This window comes from Rhinopithecus roxellana, chromosome 20 (genome assembly GCF_007565055.1).
Source record: "Rhinopithecus roxellana isolate Shanxi Qingling chromosome 20, ASM756505v1, whole genome shotgun sequence".
Taxonomy (NCBI): Eukaryota; Metazoa; Chordata; class Mammalia; order Primates; family Cercopithecidae; genus Rhinopithecus; species Rhinopithecus roxellana.
The window spans coordinates 56,443,322-56,468,109 of record NC_044568.1 but is presented as its reverse complement, the minus strand read 5'-3'; the positions used below and the strand labels follow the sequence as shown (position 1 = coordinate 56,468,109).

General features: G+C 49.3%; 1 protein-coding gene across 1 annotated transcript in view; it reads left to right on the top strand.

Annotated features, from left to right (window-relative positions):
• Nucleotides 1-24,788, top strand: part of CMIP (c-Maf inducing protein) — a 271,489-nt gene that overhangs the window by 142,135 nt on the left and 104,566 nt on the right. The window contains exon 2 of the mRNA XM_010375146.2: nt 22,941-23,066. Coding sequence (XP_010373448.1) covers nt 22,941-23,066 — 126 coding nt within the window. The remainder of the gene's footprint in view (nt 1-22,940; nt 23,067-24,788) is intronic.

Here is a 24,788-nt window from a genome sequence, read left to right as displayed (position 1 = left end):
GAAGGGTCCTCAAAGGTCTGCCCTAAAGGACAGCAAGTGGCTGTTCATTGCTCCCTGGAGTCCAGTGGGGTGGGTTTTCGGTTGCAAGGACCTCTGAGCCTTGAGTCATCTGTGCACCTTGTTGACAGTAAACAGAGGAACACCCTGCTTATTCAGAGACCACTTTCCAGCAAATACTCCGAACCCAGCCCAGAATCCAGGTAGAGAAGTGTACCAAAGTCACGGTGGCTGCCACACTCTGACCCTTTGATTGCATTCCCAGCAGGGCCTCACTCCCATGCAGGGCACAGTCCTGACTAGTATATTGCTTGGGTTTCCAAGACCATGAAACTAGAAGCAGCAAATTGGGATGAAGCAGGAGGGAGAACACTTCCATGAACTGCGAGCAGAATGCCCAACAGCGCAAAGTTGGCGGGGGAATGAAAATGACAGAAAGAAAATGAAGATAAAGAGTGCACAGTAGTTGGGGACACCGTTCAGGGGCCAGCAGCTCTCCACTGCTTCAGGAGCTCCTGACGGTGGCAGTGTGCGGTAGCAGATGCTCCAAGGGACAATTGCGTCAGCAAGAAAGGGCAAAGGCTACTCCCCACCATCTGCTTAAAGCAAGGGAAGAAGGAGTGTTTCTATCTAAAATTATTTAAATTTCTCTAAAGGGCCTTGGCACTCAGAGGGTAAGCTCTGGCTGGCTTTGCCTCTGACCTTGGCCGTCTGATCAGACAGTGAAAGAGGGAATTGTTCCTGGGGTTGCAAGGGAGTTGCTGCCAACATCTGGCCTGCCTGGCCCCTTTGTCTCCCCATTGACGGCGACAGCGTTGGGCAAGTCCTGGGCCTCATGTCTGTGTGAATGTCCCCACCCAGTCACCGGCACTTCCCCCCCAGGGTCGGGGTTCTGGGCCTCTCATACAGCTGTGGCCCCGGTGGTAGAAAAGGAGGCTCTGTTTAACCCTCAGTGGGATGGGCCACTGATCTATTCTTGTTACTTGTTGAGCAACTGTTCTAGGCTAAATCTGAATTCTTTCTCAGTTAGTGCTCGATTTTGCTTTTTAAAAATAAGTCATTGGGAATACTTGACCCTGGGCAGAGAGCGGGACCAGCGCTCAATGAAGCTTGTCAATAGAGTTTCTCACGGCCGGGTCACAGACGTGGAGGGAGTGACCAAGAGAAGACGCACTGTCTCAATTACTGTGTTTCCTCTCACTGTGGGCCCCAACCAAGGCTTATTGGGGGTTCTTTGTTTCTTGTTTGGACCTAAAGTCCTCTGTCTGTCTCTGCAGAGGTGCTTCTGGATACCCCCTTCCCAAGTGGGTTCTGGGAAAGATGAGAGATCTGAAAACCTTATGGAGGCTACCGAATACAAGGCCAAGGGGGCTGGATTTTTCTCTGTAGGCAAATCAGGGATATTCAGAGTCACTGAGCAGAGGAACAACACGGTTGAGTTGTGTTTTGGGAAGAAAACTCTGATGACAATGTTTTGGGTAGAGAGGGAACCATTGGAAGCAGGAAATAAAGATTGGAAGCCTTTGGAATAGTCCAGAAAAAAAATAAGAGGCAGAGCTAGGATAGAGGGCAGGGGAAGGTGTGGAGGAATTGAAGGGCAAGAAGCAGCTGGCTCTGACCCTGGTGACTCACTAGATTCAAGGGCTGGGAGCGCGGACTCCAAGGGAGAAGTGGAGTTGGAGTGTGGCCGAGCAGTAGGCATGGTTGCCATAAGCCAGCCCTGGGAAGACGGCCCCGACCTCCCACCAGGACCAGGTGGTGGGTTCAGCTCGCATTCCCATCACTGGAGTGTAAGCCCCCTACTAGAAGGAAAACTCCTTGGAGGCAAGGAGCTTCTTCTGTTCTGTTGAACAATGTGTCCATAACATTGTTATTAGAACGTGCTGGAAGTATTTCGGTGTCCCCCAGCACGCACTCCATACATATTTGATGAATGAATAAACTGTGAGTCTGAAGCATAGGAAAGAGACTCTTAATCCAGTTTTTAGGTTGTTTGTTTCAAGCTGAGTGTAAGGCCATGTTTGTGTATATGTTTTATGTGTGTAAAGTCATCCTTCTTTTTGTCAGAATGACCCTGTTTTTACCTCGAGTGGTCAGAGTTGTCTGTGAGAATGACCAAGGCCAATAGGTCTGTTAAGAGTGTGCCAGCGCAGATCAGCCGCAGTCCTGCACAGTGATAGGAGCCTTGCTTCATCCTACTAGCAAGACTGAAGCTCTTGGAAATAAACATCAAACTAGCCCGGCGCCATCCATCATCTGAATTATCAACACATCGTGAGATGCCAGGAAATGACTTCCTGGTCTTGAATTGGCCTCTGGAGGACTCCCCTGAGACCCCAGCACTTCATTCTCTCTCTGTCCAGTAAAGGAACACTTCTGCAAGGAAGGGGTTCAGGTAACCATGGGTGAAGCCTGCTGGGCCTGGACGCCTCCATGAGTCAACTCCAACTTTTCAGGCCCCTGTGAAGGGAGAGCAGAGGCTTTGAAATGGCCACTTTAATATCACCCGTAAGTTTGGAAAATTCTTAGAATTAATTGCATTCGTTTGGAACTTCTTTTTCATTGAGGTGAAATTCACATAATGTAAAAACCACTTTTAAATGTACAATTCGGCCAGGCATGGTGGCTCACGCCTATAATCCCAGCACTTTGGGAAGCTGAGGTGGGTAGATCACTTGAGGTCAGCTGTTCAAGACCAGCCTGGCTGATGTGGCAAAACCCTGTCTCTACTAAAAATACAAAAATTAGCCAGGTGTGGTGGTGAGTACCTGTAATCCCAGCTACTCAGGAGGCCGAGGCAGGAGAATTGTTTGAACTCAGGAGGTGGAGGTTGCAGCGAGCTGAGATCGTGCCATTGTACTCCAGCCTGGGCGGAAGAGTGAGACTGTATCCCAAAAAATCATAATAATAAATAAGTATACAGTTTGGTGGCATTTAGCACATTTATAATGTTGTGCAATCACTACCACTTCTGTCTAGTTCCAGAATATTCTCACCACCTCAAAAGGAAACCCATGCCCATCAGCAGTCAGCCCAGCCCCCGCCATGCCCGGCTCCCCTCCTGCCAGGCCTTGACAGCCACCTGTCTGATTTCTATCCTACGGATTTGCCTCTTCTGGACATTTCATAGACGTGGATTAATTCCATTCTGAAGCCCTTTGTGTCAGGCTTCTTTGATTTAGGATCACATTTTCAAGGTTTGTCCATGCTGTAGCGTGTGTCAGTACAAATTTGGAGGCAGACACCACATGACACAGCACCTTTTGGCCAGTCCATTTCCCTGGACCTTAGAAATTCCTTTCCATCTGCTCGAGGATTGGACTGGAGAAGAACCCCACCTGTCCTGACCCTGCCGCTCCAAATGCCCTTCCATGTCCCTGGCCCAGCAAAATCCTCCTCACTTCTCAAGATTCGGCTGTGAGCAGAGTTAGTGGCTGTCTTCCCCTTTCCTGCTCTGTAAGAGTCACTGCCCCCCTCGTAGCACCTGTCTCACCAGCATTCATCACCTCCCCCGTTCTCCATGAGCTCCTGGAGCATGGTGCCCAGAGCACTGCCAGGGAAGGCCTGTTGAGTGAGCGGGTGGTCCAGTGAACAAACACACAGCATTCTCACACCCAGACTCCATAGCTCCCTCTAGCTTCAGGGATTGGTCATGTTGTCATCTGTTGTGTTCCTGTCTTTTTTTTTCCAGAAAGGATTTGGGGTGGGGGGTGGGTCTAAACAGCTACTGTGGAGATGGCCCCGCCCCACACCTACCTTCTGTCTTCAGGACCCTACTTACCAGGCTCTTTCAGAGATTGGATTTTGGACCCTAACTGATGGGATACTGAAATGGACAAAGCAACTTTACTACTATTTTGATAACACAGCTTACTGTGTTATCACAGTAACACAGATAACACAGATAACTATTTGATAATACTGCATTTAGAAAAGCTTTTTATGGTTGTCGCAGAAATCACTCCTTGGCCTGTGTCTCCGAAAGGGAGACCCACTAGAGGCGTGATGTGTCTCTTCTTGCATTGGAGGTGGTAACTTGTGATTACTGTTATCGTAAAAACAGTGATAGTAGAAAGAGATGGTTGTTCACTGCCTACCTGTCTGCAGAGACAGTAGCAACAGTGATCCTTGGGGGCCCAAGAGTCCCTCTTCCCAAGGCCTGTTCACATACATTTACTTAGTGTCTCCCGCACTAGGAGAATTAAATCCCGGGTGAGCCCTCACGTTCCTCAGTGATCCAGTGAAACTCCAAGCACTGCAGCCTGCCACACAAGACTCTCTGTAATCGAGATTTAGCCAGTTTTTATGACTCAGCTCCTTCAACCTCTCTCTCTCTGCCCGATACTCCTATTCATCCTTCAAAGCCCAAGTCAAACATCACATACTCTCCGAAGTGTTCGTCCCACTTTCCCTGGGGCTCCTCTGCCTCCACACTGCACACATACACATGGAATTCTACTAATCTGTAGATATCGGACTCCCCACACAACTGTGGAGTCCTTAAGGAAGGGGTTCTGGACTATGTCACACCGATGCTGGACAAGTGAACCAAGGAGGCATTTGCGTGGGTGCTTAAAGTTAGGTAAAGGAGAGAAGAAAGTAGAGAACTCAAAGAGGAGAGATTGCTGGATTCAAATCTGGGGTGTTCCAGAACTCTAGGTATTCACCTAAGTCTGTTGGGACTCATGAGCTGTTTTCCCAGTTTCGAATAGTAAAGAACAGGCTACATGACATGAAATCTATGTGGTTGGTTGGTGTTCGTTTTTTGCTGCAGTGTGTCTGGTTTGATTCTCTAATACCAGTTACCTGGTGTTGATTTTGAAACAGAAGTGCAGACGGGCAGGAAGTTAGAGGCGTTTATACAGGAGAAACGGAACCAGCATGACTCACTACCACAGGGCAGGGTCCAGGGGAACGCACTGGACACTGGAGCCAGCTTTACAGCTGGGGTCCACTCTGGTGGGGCCGGCCCGTTCCTGGGCTGTACCAGCTCTTAAACATTTTAAATATCACCTCTGCTCATTTTATGATGAGTATGTTTGGTAGGCAGAAGTTTGAAAGGTGGAGTGCTGTGGGCAGAATCGATGAGGTGGTCAGTCTGTGTCTGTGCCATATGTACTCCGAGGCCTGTGACCCGGTGGGGCTCCGTTTTCACCTCTGTTCAGCCAGAGCCACCACAAAATGCTTGCTTCCCCAGCTGCTGCACAGATCATCATCCCCATCATGGTAAAGCTTTCAGGTGGATGTTCTTCTCATTCCCATTGTACCAGTGACAAAACCAAAGCTGCTGGAGGTGAAGTGGCCACCAGAGGTGAGCTATAGCACTGGAGTGGCGATCTCAGCCATCTCTCCTCCATATTCCAGAACTTTCCTCTACTGCTCCTGACTTCCTGAAGTGACCAAATCTGTCTCTCCCTCCTTCCCTGTCTTCAGGGGGCAGATTTCTCATGGGGATTTGAGAGAGCACACGCTGATGCCGTCCTGAGGGTGAGTGAGAGCCTCAGATGTTTTGGGCCTGACTGTCCAGCCTCCTGGAGAAAGGTGGCCAAGTCTGTGTGTGGGCAGCCAGCATGTGGATGCATGAGTCGAGCTCCCTTGTCACATATCCTGGAAACCCTCCAGGGAGGCCTGCAGCCCCCAGGCCAGAGCTGAGACAGGAACGATCAGGGATTTCCCACTTGAAACACACTATCTCTAAGGCTGCCGGCTCTTGCTTCCCCAGGAACTACTGCATTTGTCTTAAGATTATACCCTGCCTGCCTCCAAGAGGACTGAGGCTTTTCAGAGATGAGACGCTGTGTGGAAGGAGGCAATTAGTATCAAACAGAGCAAGACTCTCCGGATCCCAGGGCCGGGCCGATCACCCTGAGCTTTGTCTGGCCGTCTCGGAGCTTTCTGTTGAGGTAGCAGAAAGGGAAACATGGCTTGCATCGTTTTTGTGTTTTGGCCAGAAAAAGTACCCGTGTCTGTCTTTCAAAGTAGATGCCTTTCTTCTCTCTCTCTTTCCCCAGTCCAAGATTAAACTTCTTTAAGAGATATGGGGGAGACTTGTCCCTTCCAGTTGATTCTATGAAGGCAGAATTTTTCTCTTGAAATTCGGAGACTTGCTTGTCAGGTGTGGTCCCGTGTGTCACCGTCCAGTGACCTCACTTCCGGGCAGGGTGCTCTACCTTGGGAGGCACTGAGCAGTAGCCCCAGTGCTTCTCCACCATTGTCAGTGTGACGATTCAATCATTACCTACTTCTTCCAAGATGACGTGGCCATGCCTTCAGTAATTGCCAAAAACCAACATCCTCTTTCTCTGTTACCTGCTTGGTTTGCTTTTCACCTATACTTGTCATCACTTAGCATCCTGTGTATTTTGCTTATTTGTCTTTTCTGTCTGTCTCCACCACCATGCAGGAGACCCTGTGAAAGCCGGCATGCTGTTTTGCCCTGGGGTACAGTGGGTTCTCTGTGCTGCACATGCTGACGTTCGTTGAGCCCTTACCATGAGCCAGAAGTGGGCCTCCTGTCTTCCTGTGGCCTGGGCGTCTCCTGGGCTCTGTCCCTCCCATTTCTCAGATGAGGAGACTGAGGTTCCTAAAGCCCAACTGGCTCTCTAGCTGGGAGTCCCACAGCCTGTAAGAGGCAGAGCTGAGATATAAAGTCAGGTTTTCTGTCCCCAAAGCTGTGTTCTTTACCATTACAACTTGAGAAAAATGTATGAAAGGCCATAAACATATTCTGGTGCTCAGAATATTGTATTGCTTCTTTCTTTCTTTCTTTTCTTCTTCCTTTCTGTTCTGTTTTGTTCTGTTCTGTTCTGTCTGTTCTGTCTGTTCTGTTCTGTTCTGTTCTGTTCTGTTCTGTTCTGTTCTGTTCTGTTGAGTGTCTCACCCTGTGGACCAGGCCGCAGTGCAGTGGTGCAATCTCAGCTCACTGCGACCACTGCTTCCTTGATTCAAGTGATTCTTCTGCCTCAGCCTCCCGAGTAGCTAGGACTACAGGCTTGCACCACCACACCTGGGTAATTTTTCTGTTTTTAGTAGAGACAGGGTTTCTCCATGTTACCCAGGCTGGTCTCGAACTCCTAGGGTCAAGTGATCCACCCTTTTCGGCCTCCCAAAATGCTGGGATTACAGGCATGAGCCACCACACCTGACCTTGTCTTGCTTTTCAACAAATTTATATTAATGACAGTAGTATCTACCTATATTAGAAGCACAGCAGACACGTATATGCAGACGTGTGTGGATTTTTTTGTTGTTTTTCTTTTTTTCACCCTATGGTGAGTGCTTATGGGCAGGGCCAGGTCTCACACCCCATGGCACACAGCCTGGCCCATGCCGGGCACACTGGTCTCTCTGTGGGACGATGCAGGCATGCGTGGCAAGAAAAATCCCAAAGTAGGCCGGGCGCGGTGGCTCAAGCCTGTAATCCCAGCACTTTGGGAGGCCGAGACGGGCGGATCACAAGGTCAGGAGATCGAGACCATCCTGGCTAATACGGTGAAACCCCGTCTCTACTAAAGAATACAAAAAACTAGCCGGGCGACGAGGCGGGCGCCTGTAGTCCCAGCTACTTGGGAGGCGGAGGCAGGAGAATGGCGTAAACCCGGGAGGCGGAGCTTGCAGTGATCTGAGATCCAGCCACCGCACTCCAGCCTGGGCGACAGAGCCAGACTCCGTCTCAAAAAAAAGAAAAAGAAAAATCCCAAAGCAATCCCCTGAGCCTCTGCCATGGTCTGTGTCCGTAAAGGCGTAACCATCGATGCAGCGCAATGTAGTATTTTCAAAGAACACTTTTTGTTGAACCAGATAAAATGCATACAGAAAAGCACACATATTCAGGCTTCATAAAAAGTAGCCTTCCCTCTGTCCCTTCCTCCCTCTCTCAACTTGTCATGGACATAGCAGGTAAACTTAAGGTGCTGAGTGAATCCGTTTAGTGAAAAATATAAGTAAAACGACAAAGCGTGCTGCAATGGTGTGTGTAATGACAGGCCAGCGTCAGCCCTGGGTCCCTCGAGATCTCAGAGAAGACATTCTGAGTCCTCTGGGGGATGGGCTGATGGGGCAGGGGGTGACAGCAGGTGTCCGGAGGCTGGAGGCCCAGGGACTGACTTCAGGGGTGCCCTCAGGGCACAGAGCTTCTGAAGCTCACTGGGCCTCAGGAAACACCAGCAGGACTCCCGAAAGGTGGAAGAGAGGCGGCCCTGTCTGCCAGCCTGGACACTTGGCTGGGGACCCTGGGAATGACCACGCCCCTCTGAGCCTCAGTTTCCCTCTGCACGTTGGACAAAAACATCCCTCCCATTCTTTTCCTCCCTCCCATTCCTTCCTCTCGACCTCTTTCCCTGGTATTTTCTAGAAGGCTGTGTTGCTGGAAGGCACTGTCCCCAGCTTTCTTGACACTGTCAGAGGGTGTCCAAAGGAGGCTTTGCTCACGCTGGCTCATTCCCATGATTTTGGAAACAAGGGAGAGATGTGGGTCACCTTGTCCGGGGTCCTGGCAGCTCACTTCTGGATCATGTCCAGCAGCCTCACTTCCTCAAGTGGACGTGGGTGTCCCTGGGAGAGAAAACCATGTCTCCCAGCTTCTGGGCCATCTGCTTTCTTTTAGGGATGGGCGCAAGGAATTTTTTGGCAAATTTGTCCTCTGGGAAATTTCTGCAGAACTTGTCTGATGCTTCCATAGAACTTAGGGATTGGGTTAAGGCCAGTTCCTAGGAGGGACATTGCAGAGATGAGGGCCTTAGGACGTCTCAGTAGGACCCAGTCCTGGTGTACACGACAAATAACAAAGTAAACTGCTCACCTCCATACCAACTGAAACATCTTTTGGTTCTCTGTGCAAAGAAAGCAAGGAGAGAAAACATTCTCGCTTTCTCTCATCCATCCATCCATCTATCCATCACATTGCTATTTCTTCTTGAATGGTTTAGATCAGGGTTGGACCCACTACTAGTCTTTGTAAATAAAGTTTTATTGGAACACAACCATGGTTATTTGTGTAGTGTCTGTGTCTGCTTTCACACCACAACACCACTGTTGACAGTTGTGCGACAGGGCATATCCCACAAAGCCTAAAGAATTTTCTCTCTGGCCCTTTACAGAAAACGTTTGCTCACCTCTGATTTAGAGTTACAGCAGGTTCAAATCCTGGCTTCATTAATAACTAGCAGTATGGCTTAGGAAAAATTATTTCTCTTCTCTGGGCCTCAGTTTTCTCATCCGTAAAATGGGATCATAATGGTACCCATGGCCTGGGTCATTCGTGGGGAGGTGCCTTTGAGCAGTTGACCCCGTATCCGGCACACATGAGGTCTTTAATCAAGTTACATGACTCTGAACACCCGCTAAGGTGCCAGATAGAGATGTAGGGTGCCTATTTTTAGGATCTCACAACACAAACAGCTGGAAGCAGTGCGTCGAAGGCACTGGGGTTGAGGTGTGTCCCAGGCTTGTGAGAACCCAGAGGCAGAGTGCCCTTCTTTCCATGCTGGCACCTGGGGAGGAGCACTACTTAGCGATTCAAAGACGAATGAGCTTCAGGTGCACACGGCCACATGGATGAAGCTCTCAGACATCATACTGGCCAAAAGAAGCCAGACACACATGTGTATCTGCTGTGTGATTGCATTTATACATGTTGAGGAACAGGCAGAGCTAATCCGTAGAGATGGATGTCAATGCTCTGGACTTTCTGGGCTGGGAAGGGGAGCAAGGGAGCCCCCAGGGCATGGAGATGCTCCCCATCTTGGCCTGGCTGGCAGGTGCACAGGGGTGTGCGTTGTCAAAATGAACCCACTGAAGATCTCTGCCCTTTTGCTCATTATGCAGTTTATTGGTTTTCTTTCGTCGTCTTCTCCTTCTTCTTTTTTTTTTTTTTTTTTTTTTTGAGACAGGGTCTCATGCTGTCGCCTAGGCTAGAGTGCAGTGACACGATCTTGGCTCACTGCAACCTCCACCTCCAAGGCTCAAGTATCGTCCTGCCTCAGCCTCCCGAGTAGCTGGGATTACAGGCGCCTGCCACCAGGCATGGCTAGTTTTTGTGTTTTTAGTAGAGACTGGGTTTTGCCATGTTGCCCAGGCTGGTCTCAAACTCCTGGGCTCAAGTGATCCTCCTGCCTTGGCCTCCCAAAGTGCTGGGATTACAGGTATGAGCCACTGTGCCTGGCTGCAGTTTACTGTTTCTATTTTAATTTTTTATGCACTTTACTGTTTACATCTTAATTTTTCATAAAAGAAAGGAATGGAGAGAGAAGACGAATAAGAGAGAGGATTCAGAAATGGGAGAAGCTTGGGCAGTCGAGGGCTATCTCCTGGTCTGTGTCCTGTCTCAGGCCCCTGCCTGAGACATCTTTGAACCCCAGCCTCCTCTGACAACTTCTCATTCCCAGACCAGGGTCGCACAAACTCTGGCTCCTTGTGCTTTCTGTTTCCTTGGCCAAGAATGCCTGGCACTCCCCTGCTTACCTTGACACCCAGCTCAAAGGCCGCCTCTGGGCAGCCCTCCCCAGTGTTCCAGGGTGCCCCTCCCTCCTGTCCTTGCCCTTTGTACCAGACCTTCCTCCTTCCTCCTGCAGTGCCTTTGGCACTGTGGTGTTGTTACTTTGCACTCCCCATTACTTTGCACTCTCTGCTCACCCTGCTTATCCTGGGGCTCCCAGGCCAGTGTCTGGTAGAAGCAAGGCAGGACGCAAAACAACAGTCCTGGCTTCCATGTGGCCTTTCCACTGAGCGGCTGTGACCAAGGTCCACTGCCTAATGGACCCAAACCTCCTTTTCTTCCTCCATAGAACTGGGGAGGCTTAGCGGCACCCCTTTCCCAGGATCCTTGGAAAGTATCCATGAGATGAAGATGGTCTTTGGAGGCTGCTTTGGTGAGGACCTGGCATGTGGCATGTGCCTGGTCCAGGCTGGCTGCTGTGGTCCTTCCAAATGCATGTGACTTGGTGGTTGGAAATGATGCTGACTTTGGGGCATCTTTGTTTCCATCACCTGTTCCAATGACAAAGGTGCCCAATGGCACAGATGCCAAGGGCTGTACCCTGGGGACCCAGATTTTCATCTGTCTTCTCATGCCCACGAAGATGACTGTGGCTGGAGGGGTTTGAATGTGGAAATATCAGTCCTTTGCTCTATTATTAAACCTTGAGCCATGTGGCCTTAAAAGGGGGTGGCTGCCATAGCTGGTTTCATGATTAATGAGCCTATATCCTGCCTCTTGACCGTCTCCACGGAGCCCCAGGCACCAGCTCTGCCCTCCCGGCCCAGCTGCAGGCTGTGCTGCTGAGGTCTGGGCAGCAGAGAAGGGTGCCTGGAGTGTCTTTCTGTCATCTTGATGAACCCATGACCCCTCCTGGGTCCCCAAGGACAGCTGGGTCTTGTGGGCTTGGTTGAGATTGGCGAGAGGAGGTGTTGTGCCTAGCCTGGGGGTTTGGAGGGTGGGGGGGTGTCTGCTGTGCGGCCCTGCGATGCGCAGGTGCCATCAGGGCTCTGACCCCAGGCCATCGAGAGCTGGTGCGACCTGCTTGCCATCCGTCATGCAGAGCTGGTCGGTCACCCCATGCACCAGGCCGACTCCAGGCCGGAGCTCTCCTCTCGGCTCTTTTTGAAGTAATCCGTGGATGATGGAGGAGCTTGGCAAGCATTTCAGCAAAGCTCCTTTTTCTTGTTCAGGCTTGAAAGTAATTGCCTCCATGCAGTGAGTGCCCACTGACCACCTGGCGCGTCTGGGCATTGAGCTCATTGGCCCCTGGCACAAATGGATCCTTCACCTCACCTGGTGCCTGTCTGTAGCCCCTCCTGGCCGCTTTCTCACAGCTACGCTCCCTCCTGAGTACCCTCTTGAGAAGTCTGGGGGAGGGGGCAGCGTAATCATAGTTACCTGTATCAGATGCTCACCTGTGCTGAGCATGCCTCATGCCCTGGCCCATTCAGGTGCTCTCTGCAAACACCCTTAAGGCAGGTACAGCATTCCTTCCCTTCCCTCTTCCCTCCACCCTTACCATCCCCCACCATACCTTTCCTCCTTCTCTCCCTCCCCCTTCTCCTCCTCCCCCTCCCCCTTCTCCTCCTCCTCTCCCTCTCTTCCTCCCCCACTTCTCCTCCTCTTCCTCCTCCTCCTCCCTTTTTTGAGACAAGGTCTGGCTCTGTTGTATGGGCTGGAGCACATTGATGCAGTATTGGCTCACTGCAACCTCCAACTCCCAGGTTCAAGTGATCCTCCCACCTCAGCCTCCCAAGTAGCTGGGACTACGGGCATGTACCACCATGCCTAGCTAATTTTTGTATTTTTTGTAGAGACGGAGTTTCACGACGTTGCCCAGGCTGGTCTTAGCTGTCCACCTACCTCGGCCTCCCAAAGTGCTGGGATTACAGATGTGAGCCACCGCGCGTGGCCAGCATTACCTTTTTCTTAGCTGTAATCTAATGCAAAGCGTACAGTTGGGTTGATTTCACTGTACAGCAGTCCCCGCTTTTCCACTGGGGGATATGTTCCAAGGCCCCCAGTGGATGCCTGAGACCTAGAATAGTAGTAAATCCTATATGCACTATGTGTTTTCCTAAACATATATATCTATGATAAAGTTTAATTTATGAATTAGATACCGTAAGAGATTAACAGCAGCAATTTAAAAAATAGAACAGTTAGAACGATATACTCCAATAAAGGTAATATGATGTGGTCTTTCCTTTCTCTCTCTCTCTCTCTCTCTCAAGACACCTTAATATTTTCAGACCACAGTTGACCACTGGTAACTGAAACATCTGAAAGTGAAATCTGAGGTTAGGGAGGACTGCTGCATTCACCAGGTTGTACAACAGTCACTAATTCTAGAACATGTTCATCCCCCAAATTGAAACTCCATACCCATTAGCATCATGCCTCATTTCCCCATCCCTGCACTGGAAACCATGAACCCATTGTCTATCTCTAAGGATTTACCTATTCTGGACATCTTATATAATTGGAATCATACAGTGTGTGGTGTTTTGTGTCTGGCTTCTTTCGCTTTGCATAATACTTTCCTTTCTTTGTTGTTTGTTTGTTTTTCTTTTTTTTTTTTTTTTTTTGAGACAGAGTCTTGCTCTGTCACCCAGGCTGGAGTGCAGTTACACAATCTCAGCTCACTGCAGTTCTCCCACCTCAGCTACTTGAGTAGCTGAGACTACAGGTGCATACCACCATGCCTCGCTAATTTTTGTGTTTTTAGTAGAGACATGGTTTCACCAGGTTGGCCAGGCTGGTCTCAAACTCCTGACCTCAAGTGATCCGCCCACCTCGGCCTCCCAAAGTGCCAGGATTACAGGCATGAGCCACCATGCGCAAACCTACATATGACTTTCAAGGTTCATCCATGTAGTAGTGTGAATTAGACTCTCAGTCTTTTTTATGGCTGCATAATATTCCATTGGATGGATAGACTACATTTGTTTATCCGTCATCTGTTGATGGATACTGTTTCCATGTTTTGGTTCTTATGAGTAATGCTGCTTTGAACACTTGTGTGCATGTTTTTGTGTGAACCTATGTTTTCCCAACTCTCAGATATATATCTAGGAGTGGAATTACCAGGTCATACTTAACTTTTTGAAGAACTACCAAACTGTTTCACAAAAAGCTGCCTGCATCATTTTACATTCACACTAGTGGTGTAAGCAGGTTTCACTTTCTCCACCTCTTCTTCAACACTTTTTTTTTTGTCTGTGTTCTTTTATTTATTTGGCTTTTCTCTATCCATCCTAGTGGGTATGAGTCTGGTCTCACTTTTACCAGGGAGAAAGTGGAGGCTCAGACTTACCAAGTGACTTGCCTAAGGCCAAGTTGTGGAGTTTGGATTCAGCTCTAGAATATCTGATTGATTGACTGATTGATTGATTTATGTTAATCTTTCGGCCAGGTATGGTGGCTCACGCCTGTAATCCCAGCACTTTGGGAAGCCAAGGTGGGCAGATGACTTGAGGTCAGGAGTTCAAGATCAGCCTGGCCAACATGATGAAACCCCATCTTTACTAAAAGTACAGAAATTAGCTGGGCATGGTGGAGCACGCATGTAGTCCCAGCTACTTGGGAGGCTGAGGGAGGAGAATTGCTTGAACCCGAGGAGGCAGAGATTGCAGTGAGCCAGGATCGTGCCATTGTACTCCAGCCTGGACAACAGAGCAAGGCCCTGTCTCAGGGAAAAAAAAAAAAAAAAAAAAAAAAAATTTTTTTTTTCAATTGGGACATAGCATACACACGGAAGAGTATACACATTGTATACTGCTTGATGAATCTTAACCAAGTGAATACAGAATACACTGTGTCACCAACAGCCAGAATCCAGACCTAGAATGCTGCTAGCCCTCCCCAGAAGCTCCCACTTGCCTTCTTCCAGCACCATCCCTCCATGGGGTAATCAGTAGGATCAACAACATGTCCTGGTTTTCCCAGGATTTTCCTGTGATAGAGTAGTGAGCATTCAGCATTCCAAGAAACCCTTTAGTCCTAGGCAAATCAGACGGTTGGTCGCCCAGTGGCCAGTACCCTGACTTCTCACAGCACAGACTCAGGTGCACCTCTTTCTGAAGTTTGTATGGATGGAAGCACATGGTGATGTACGTTGATGACATGCTTCTGTCCAGCTGCTTTTGCTTCATGCTCAGTTGGTGTAGGTCATCTACATGCTGTACATGGTTGTAGATCATTCATTCTCATCATGTAGGCTTCTCCTGAGTGGATATACCAGGATTTCTTTATTCATTCTTCTCTTGGTGGTCATTTGGGTAGTTTCCATTTTGGGCTACCTAATGCTCAGGGAACACTTGTGCAAACATCTTTGGGAGCACTAATGTGGGCATTTCTGTGGAGGAGTAGGATTGCTGGGTTCTCGGGGACTCACGTTCAGCTTTAGCAGAGCTGTCACAAGGTGGATTCACAATCTAACTCCCTCCAGCAATTTAGGATTCTGTTTGCACTGTATCTACGCCAACACTTATCATTGTTCATCTTTTCCATTTGAGCCATTCTGCTGGTATGATGGTCTCATACTCTAGTAACCCCTCTGGTCTTTTTTTTTTTTTTTTTGAGATGGAGTCTCGTTCTGTCCCCGAGGCTGGAGTGCAGTGGTGTGATCTCGGCTCACTGCAAGCTCCGCCTCCCGGTTCACGCCATTCTCCTGCCTCAGCCTGCCGAGTAGCTGGGACTACAGGCGCCTGCCACCTCGCCCGGCTAATTTTTTGTGTTTTTAGTAGAGATGGGGTTTCACCATGTTAACCAGGATGGTCTCGATCTGACCTTGTGATCCGCCCACCTCAGTCTGGTCTTTAATTTACTAGTTGCCTATAGACAAAGGCCAGGGCATGAAGTCCAAACATCTTGGTTTTCTTCCCAGCTCTCTCCTGAATAACTGTGTGTGGTTGGTCAAGTTGGGCACCTGCTCGAAGTGTTCATTCCTGGTGTGTCATGAGAGTGATGCCAAGTTGAACTACAGGTGTCTGGGGACCTGCTGCGCGGGGCAGTAACAGAAGGCCGGTCCTGAGACCCCTGCCATGCTGGTTCCAGGCATGGCTTCAGCTCTGGTCCCAGCTCCTTTCTGCATAATATGTACTTGAGGTGTGTGAGCACAAAGGTACACAAATTGGAGTTTGCCTCTGGCCAGAGGAATTTGGCATAACAGAGGGATGGAAGTTGCTGTCTTGGGGGGTTATGAAATTGAATCCTGGGCCTGTCTTATAAGAGCAGGAGGCCTGTGTGAGACTTCTCCCACTCTGTGCCTCAGTTTCTTCCTCTGTAGCATGTGGATAACAGCAATAAAAACAGCCTCCCCGCCTTAGCATTGTTGTGCCGTTAAATGAAGGAATATATATAAAGCTGTTAGCATGTGCTGGCCACATGGTAACTGCTTGATGAATGTTAACCGGGGGCACCTGTGCATGTCCGTATTGTAGTGAGGCTAGCATCTGCACAGCAGGTGTCCTTCCTTCTGTCATTAAAAAAAGATATATGCCGGGCGTGGTGGCTTACGCCTATAATCCCAGCACTTTGGGTGGCAGAGGTGGGTAGATCACGAGGTCAGGAGTTCCAGACCATCCTGACCAACATTGTAAAACCCTATCTCTACTAAAATTACAAAAATTAGCCAGAGTGGTGGTGGGTGACTGTAATCCCAGCTGCTTAGGAGGCCGAGGCAGGAGAATCACTTGACAGGAGGCGGAGGTTGCAGTGAGCCGAGATCGCACCACTGCACTGCAGTCTGGCAAGAGAGCGAGACTCTGTCTGAAAAAAAAAAAAAAAAAGAAAAGAAAAAAGAAAAGATATATACAGCTGGCTCTTCACTGTAGTCAAAAGTTAGAGACAATCCATGTGTCCATTAGCAGACAAATGGATAAACATGTGGCCTGCCCATACAATGGAATGTCAGTCAGCCATAAAAAGGAATGCGATTTCGATTCATGCCACAGCACAGATAAACCTCAAAAACAGTAAGTGAAAGGAGCCAGACACAAAGAGCCACCAAGTATGTGATGTCATTTATGTGACATGTCCAGAACAGGCAAGTCCCACAGATGGATAGCAGGCTAGCGACTGCCTGGCACCTGGGGATGGGGTAGCAGGGAGTGACGACTTAATAGTATGGGGCTTTCTTTGGGAGTAAAAACATCTCAGAACTAGATAGAGGTGATGGTGACACAGCATCAGGAATGGACTCAATGCCACTGAATTGTACATCTTAAGTGATTAATGGTTAGTTTTACGTTATGTGAATTTTATTTTGAATTTTAGAAATGCAGCCGGGGAGGTGGGGACTGAAGCCCATTCTGCCAGCACAAGGCACTTTTAGCGCCGCTGTGTTTGCCGCTGTGATGGCAGCCTCATCACTGGTACTGTTGTTGCTGCTGCTGCTGACTGTCTAAGCAGGGCTGCCATCCAACTTCTTGTTTCTCCTTTGGCGCCCCAGGGTATGTGTGCGGGGCCAGCAAATCCTTCCTCACAGTGGGGTGGTGCCACGCGGAACCCGACTGTGCAGCATAGGTATCCCCTGTGTGATGACTGAAGCCACTTCCATGTAGGAAGAGAGGGGACTTGTCTCCAGTCCAGCACTTCCAGCCAGATGTTAGGGCCACAGATGCCCCGTGACACACAGCCTGCCGTTTTCAACCCCATCCCCGACTGGGCAGGGTTTCTCGGGCCTCGGGAACAAGCTCATGGGAGGATTTTCCAGACTGGCTTCTTCTTTTGGGGTCCGGGAGCTTCTCCCCTCCCTGGGACATGTTTTGAGTCAGCCTGGACGTCATGATTCATATTCGCTTTGAGAGGAATCCCCATGGAAACCAGCAGGCAGGTTTGGGCAGGAGGGAGCTGGCTCCCCAGAAAGGCAAGAGAAGGCGAAGGCTAGGGGCCTTCTGCCAGCATCAGGGGCGGGCCTGACGGGGGCTCTTTCTTGGGGGGTCAGCTGACCCCATTCCCCACCCACTCTGGGAGCAGGTCTGAGGCGGTATCTGGTTTGGAATGCCAGTTCTGAAGATCTCTGGGGGTTCACATGGGACTCTCATGAGGTCCCTCTGGGCCCTACTTTTTCCAGCCCAGATCCAGCATTGCGTGCCACTGGACAGGGGGCTTACCTGGCAACAGGCAGAGGCGAAGAATCTCTTCCTGGTCTGGCAAATTCAGGACCCCTCAAAACTAGCCCCATATCTGTCCCCGAGAGCAAAGAGACAAAGGCAGAGTTCACTGACCCATTCTCCAGCTTCCACGGAAGGCAGCGTCCCCAGGGGCCCGAACCCCAGCTTGTGGGCTGCGGCATCTCCAATACCCTCTGGGCACTGTCACCTTGCAGGCATTCGGTTAGCGAGCGGGCCCACTGAACCTACCTGGGTTTGCTCGCTGCTTCTCACATGGCCCTGTCAAGCCAGTGGCCCAGGACGAAAGCCCCTCAGCCTTGGCCAGGGCTCCCCGGTTCCCTTTAATATCCATTTAATGAGAGCAATTTGGCAACAACGTAAAACATGCTCTTGCCCTTTGTCCCAGTAATTCCATTTCTGGGAATCTGGCCTAAGGAAATAATCCTAAATATAGGGTAGAAAAACATGTTTCACAAGGATGTTCACTGCGGAGTTGTGCACGGCAGCATAAAATGAGACAGTGGCACTGTCCCTGAGGGAGGGGGTGAGAGCAGGGATGAAATTGATGGTGGTGGAATATTTTATAGCTGCTACAGTGAGAATTCTAGAGCTTGCCATCGAGAGCAGGGAAATATATGTGCGATGATGTGAAAAAAACAAGACGTTACAAAATTCTATGTACCGTATGATTTAGGCTTTATAAAAAATGATGTATTCAAATAATCAGGGAAGTCATACACCAGAGTGCTAATGAGTGGTCTTGGTTGGATTTTTATGGGAAAGATTTTATTCATCACCTTCCAAATTACCTTCAGTATTCACGCATTGCCTTTTTTAGTCAGGTTTGCGTTGTAATTTACATACAGTAAGAGTCATGCTTTTAGCATGCAGATCTGTGAGTTCTGACAAACGTATACAGCCAAGTAACATCGCCCCCACAGTCAATACAGAGTCCCCCCCAAGAGTCCCCCTGCCCCTCGCCCGCCCCAGCGGCTGGCAGCCACGGGTGTGATTTCAGCCCCTGTAGTTTTATTTCAGGATGTCATATAAATGGAATCATACAGTATGCCTTACACTGCTCTTAACGTTTAGGAAAAAAATTTTTCATCTGCTTATTGTTCTCTTAGTTGTACATCTTCGAGCAGGATTCCCTACCATCCCTCAATGGAGGAGAATTTTAATATTTTCTCTTATCCAGTTCAGCCTCCTACCCCAGACAGGAATCTCCTCCCCTGGAGCTCCGGCCATCATGTTCAGCTTACCAGGGAATTATCAGTTATCTGTAAAGTCATCCCAGCAATAGGAAAGTACCCAGCACGGCAGAGGTGCCGGGACAGTGTTAGCTCAAATCTGAGCCCAAGGAACAGCAGTGTTGAGAGGCTTTCCATCCCAATCCAGCCCGTGTCCCCTGCAGGCCTCCCGTGTTCCTGCTCGGTGATAGCACTATAACAGCAGCAGCAGTTTTGTTTTTGTTTTTAAATAAACGTATTCTTTTAGGACAGTTTGAGATGTATAGGAAAGCGACGAGGATACTCCCGAGTTCTCACACATCTGCAGTCTGCTTCTCCAGCTGCTAGCATCTTAGTCTGTGTGCTGCGTTTGTCACAACTCTCTTGAACCAGTATTGATATATGATTGCCGAAGTCCATATTTTATTAGGTTTCCTTAGGTTTTCCATGATGTCCTTTTTCTGTCCCAGGATCCCATCCAGGACCCCCACAGTACTTGCAGTCACGTCTCCCGAAACTTCCCTTGGCTGGGATAGTTGCTCAGGCTTTCCTCGTGTTGAATGAACACTGGTCAGGAGTTTTGAGGAAGGTCCCTCAGTTAGGGTTTGTCTGATATTTTTTCTGATGGTTAGACTTGGGTTATGGGTTTGGGAAGGAAGACCCCAGAGGCAAAGATTCATCTTTCTCAAAATAGTTCATTTGATTGCATTCTTTAGTTTGTTCCAGGTACTATGCTGAGTCCTTGATAAACTGGATCTCCTTTAATGCTACCAGGAATTCTGCCTATTAAATAAATTCTCATCTTAACCAGTAGAGAAAGTGAGCTCAGAGAGGGGGAGTAACTTGCCTAAGGACACACAGTAAGTGGCCCAAACGCAGGTCTCCTTGGTCCTAAAAAGTCTGCTTTTGGCCAAATCCTGCTTCAGACAGGAGGCAAGCAGCTTGTCTGCTTTTTAAAAATAGAATGGGCTGGGTGTGGTGGCTTATGCCTGTAATCCCAGCACTTTGGGAGGCCGAGGCAGGAGGATCACCTGAGGTCGGGAGTTCAAGACCAGCCTGGCCAACATGGTGAAACCCCATCTCTACTAAAAATACTGAAAAATTAGCTGGGCGTGGTGGTGGGCGCCTGTAATCCCAGCTACTCGGGAGGCTGAGGCAGAAGAATCCCTTGAACCTAAGTGGTGGAGGTTGCAGTGAGCCAAGAACACACCATTGCACTCCAGTCTGGGTGACAAGAGTGAAACCCCGTCTCAAAAAAAAAAAAAGAAAAGAAAAGGACCGGGCGCAGTGGTTTATGCCTGTAATCCCAGCACTTTGGGAGGCTGAGGCAGGTGGATCACAAGGTCAGGAGTTCAAGACCAGCCTGGCTAAGATGGTGAAACCCCATCTCTACTAAAAATACAAAAAAATTAGCCAGGCGTGGTGGCGGGCGCCTGTAATCTCAGCTGAGACCACACCACTGCACTCTAGCTTGGGCAACAGAGCAAGACTCTATCTAAAACAAAACACAAAACAGTATGGATTTATTTATACACAACCTTTCCTGAAAAAGCCTTGGTTGCAACTTCAGATCAAAGCCACGTTAAGACAACTAAGGCAGGGTAAGTGAAAGGTAGACTCACAAAGCCTCTCTCCAGTGTGTTGTGGGTGATGCTTATAGTTAAAACACGGATGAATGTTGCCTTTTTTTTGTAAGGTATTATTCATTTGTTAGGAAATTAGTAATCACCTCTTAAATGTCAGACGTCATTTAGGCACATGAAACAGAGCAGGTAGAACCCTCCTGCTCCCATGGTACCTAAATAGTAGCAGGGGACACAGACAATCAGTGACCAACACAATAAGTATTTGAACGTGAATGAGGAAAATAAGCATAGAACCAACCGCCAAGCCCTGGCTTCTCCGGCAGTGCTCAGGACAAGACATGCTGTTAGGGCTGAGTCATTTACTGCAGAGTAGTGAGAACAGAACAGTGCACGGGCTGCTGGAATAGGCCAGAACGGTGAAGGGCAGACCCAGGAGTGTGACTTTGAGGCATGGTGGTATAAAGAGAACCCTCTTGGGTGACACATGGCAGCCACCGGGTTTGGTGGCCAGGAGGTCCTCTGAGGGGTGAGCGATGCAGTGGTGGAAAGGACAGGATGAACACAGCTGCCTCCTCCCCTAGGTTACGGGGTCCAAGCAGCCTTGTCGCTCACCTCGACCTTTGCAGCAGCCTGCAGACTGTCCCCGTCACCACTGTCTCCTTTGAAGTCTGTTTTCTGAGCAGCAATCCCTGTGAACCTTGGCTAAAGCTCCTGCAACCCCAGGAGGAATCCCTGAGCCCCTAGGTGGACCTACCAACCTCTCCAGGAGTGGCCTGCCCTTGTCTCCAAGGCATCGCTTACCCAGCCCTCCGTCAGTTTCACCTTCTGCTCCTCCTTGAACACTCCCAGCTGTTCCCACCTCAGAGCCTTTGCACTGGCCGTGGGCTCTGGGACACTCTTTACTCCTGCCCTCAGCCACCTGTCATCACGCTCCATTGTGATTCTTTGTGCAGCACTTGCCACTCTCCAATAGTTTATTTATTTAGATATTTTATTTGTTGCCCGTTTGCCCACTGGGCTCCTGTCTTACTCACTGCTGAATCTCCAGCACCTAGCATGGTGCCTGGAACATAATAGAAGCTCAGTAAATGTCTGTCAGATGAATGAAGGAATGAATGAAAAATGAATTGATCAATCCCTTGTACTTTTTGAGCCTAGCAATTGATCACATCAGGGAAATTGAGGCAGCTTCAGCCATCAACCCTCTCTACCTCCACCCCCATCACCGTAACTCTCCTTTGGCAGACAGATACTGAGATTAACAAACCTAACGGAGGTCCCCCATCTTTATGGTAGAATTAACCTGTTGGCCTTAAACTTTGAATTGCCTTTGCCTCTTTTTTGGAACACAGGATAGAGGTCAGGTCTGATTCCGGAGTCAGATGGCTGAATTCAGTCCTGGCTGTGCCACTCCTACCTGAATGACCTTGGGCAAATCACGTGACCTCCTGAGCCTCAGCTTCCTTGTCTGTATGATGGGATGACCTTGATACCTGTTCCACAAGACCTCTGTGAGGATTAAATGATTGCCATGTGCCCAGGGTGCATGCGAGAGCTAGGGAGGTATTCGCTGTTACTCTTCTCAGCTGTGCTGCACTCACCTGATTCTCCTGAAGTCTGACTTTCTGGAGCCAAAGGACACCTGCTCTGGCTCCTGGTGGCCATTATATCCCTCAGTCACCTGGTGCCTTCTCGGGACAGCGAGACTCACTCAGAGAGTGGTGGGTGACTGTGGATTTCTCTTGCCCTGCCCCTACTCCCAACAATGACCGATAATAATAGCCTTTCTCATTCTTTTCAATACGTGCTATTGAGCCCTTGCCATGGGCCAGCCACTGGGGAAAGAGTGGGAACCCAGACAGACCTAGGCCCTGATTTCATGGAGCTCGCGGCCTGGCCAGGAGGCAGACATCCAACAGATAATGACACAGAATAGAGATGCTGCCTAGGGGCGGGGCTGGGGGCACAGGGAGAGCAGACCCCACTGGGTCTGTCGATTGTGGATGGGAGTGTGGATTTTGTGGCTGGGCCATTGGGAGCCATTGAAGAATGTTGAGCAGTGGGGTGGGGATATGGAGTTTGCCATCTTGGAATGTGGCTCTGGAGGCCGAGTGGAGGATACATATCCTTGGGGAGAGGACGAGGGGAGATCGGTGCTTTCTGGGCAGGAGAAGGTGGTGGCTCGTTGCTGGTGAGGGATGGTGGGCTTCCGGCCACGCCCTGTGCTGGCCCCATGGATACCAAGAGCAGCAGTCCCTCAGTCCTTGCCCTCTAGCTGCTCCCACTCTGTTCCTAACTCTGCACCTCCAAACGTGTGGGTGGAGTTTTACAGTGAACCCCCTTGCAGCTGGATATGGCCAGCCAGAAACAGGGAGGCTTCCTTTGGTCACCAGAGGTGCCGAGCTCCTGCACTAGCTCCATTTGCCTGTCACCACAGGGGCGATGTTTCCAGGAACCATCTGAGATGCGGATGTCATGTCTGCTCCTGTAACCAATGCATGTCTCTTCTTTTCCTTTTTTTTTTTTGCTGCAGCCAACTGGGTACATGGAAAACTCAGTCTCCTACAGCGCGATTGAAGACGTTCAGCTGCTGTCCTGGGAGAATGCCCCGAAGTACTGTTTACAGCTCACGATTCCTGGGGGAACTGTCTTACTGCAGGTAGGAGAAATAAACATGAACAAGCAGTTTCTTCTCCCTCATCTTCATGCACTCGCCCCCCTCGTTTCCCTTGGAGGGAGCCAGCCAACTATCAAGAGGAAAGGATGTTTAACTTTGGGTGATTTTATTCCCCAACTATAAGAAAGCTATAAACTGGGTCTGACTGGAGTAAAGGAAGAGGACTGTGCATGGTCTGAGCTCCTCCTGCACACCTGCTGCAGTCTAGTTCCCTTCATAAACCTGATAAATAAATTTTATCTCCATTTTACAGATGAGGAAACTGAGGCATACAGGTGCGTTGTTAGGCCCAAGAAGACTGTGAAAAGCAGATGAGCAGTAGATACTAACTTTTTGCTTTACTTCGAGTGAGGGGGTTTCTGACATCTTGTTGATCTAAGTCTTTTGAGACTGATAGAATTAGAACTTGTCTTTTCAGGAAAAAAAGTGCATTCTGTATGTACTGGTCTGGACGTTTGGTTGGAAATGACACAAACATTATTCCAACTAGTGAGACAAAAAGAGAGTTTAATGCTGTTAACTATTAAAATAGCTGTTAACTATTAAAATAACTGGGAAGTCTTAGAGAGGAATTCAGGCATTGCTGGATCCAGGGGTCAGATGACATCATTAATAGTGGGCATCTCTCTCTCCGTCTCCTGGCTGTGCTTCTGTGTATTGGCTTCATTGGCAGATCCTACCACATCTCACCGTGTGGTAGGAAAGATGACCTACCTGTGGCCCAAAGCCACATCCTTAGAGGTTATAGTCCTTATAAGTGAGCGCTCTTTTTGTTTCCAGAACCTTTTACAAAATCTCATGGAAGGTCGGGTGCGGTGGCTCAAGCCTGTAATCCCAGCACTTTGGGAGGCTGAGACGGGCAGATCTTGAGGTCAGGAGATCGAGACCATCCTGGCTAACCCGGTGAAACCCCATCTCTACTAAAAAATACAAAAAACTAGCCGGGCGAGGTGGCGGGCGCCTGTAGTCCCAGCTATTGGGGAGGCTGAGGCAGGAGAATGGCGTGAACCCAGGAGGCGGAGCTTGCAGTGAGCCAAGACAGTGCCACTGCACTCCAGCCTGGGCGACAGAGCGAGACTCTGTCTCAAAAAAAAAAAAAAAAATCTCATGGAAGATCCTGATCGACTCTGCTGTGTTCCCACTCAGCCCCCAGGAATGCACTCCCCCGGATTACCCACTCACTCTTGACCTCAGGCAAGGCCCAGGTCTTGGATTGGTAGCCCCACCAGGCCCACACAGAGGCGGTGAGGTGGGTCCACCAAGAATGGAGAAGTGACCGACAAAAAACCATGACCACGGTCACACATCCGTAAGACAGGTTACGTCACGTTGGGGAGCCAGCCCAATTTCCAGGAGGAACCCCGAGTCCAAAACCCCTCATGTAGAAAAAATTTACCCTCTTATCAGTGGGAAGAAGATCTGCCTCCATTTTTCTTTTGAGATCATTTTATTCCTAACCTGTTTCTCCAGGGAAACCTTCTCTTAGCCCAAAGAGATGCTCTCTAAAAACCTATTTTCGATCTAGCGACCACTGGATTGTGTAACACAGCATTGGGCTAAGAGTCACCCAGTCTGGGCTCCAAGGAATGCTGAGCTCAGTGGCGGACCGTAACAACTTAGCATTGTTAGAAAAGTCCTGTTTCTTTTTTTTTTTTTTTTTTTTTTTTTTGAGACAGAGTCTCGCTCTGTCTCCCGGGCTGGAGT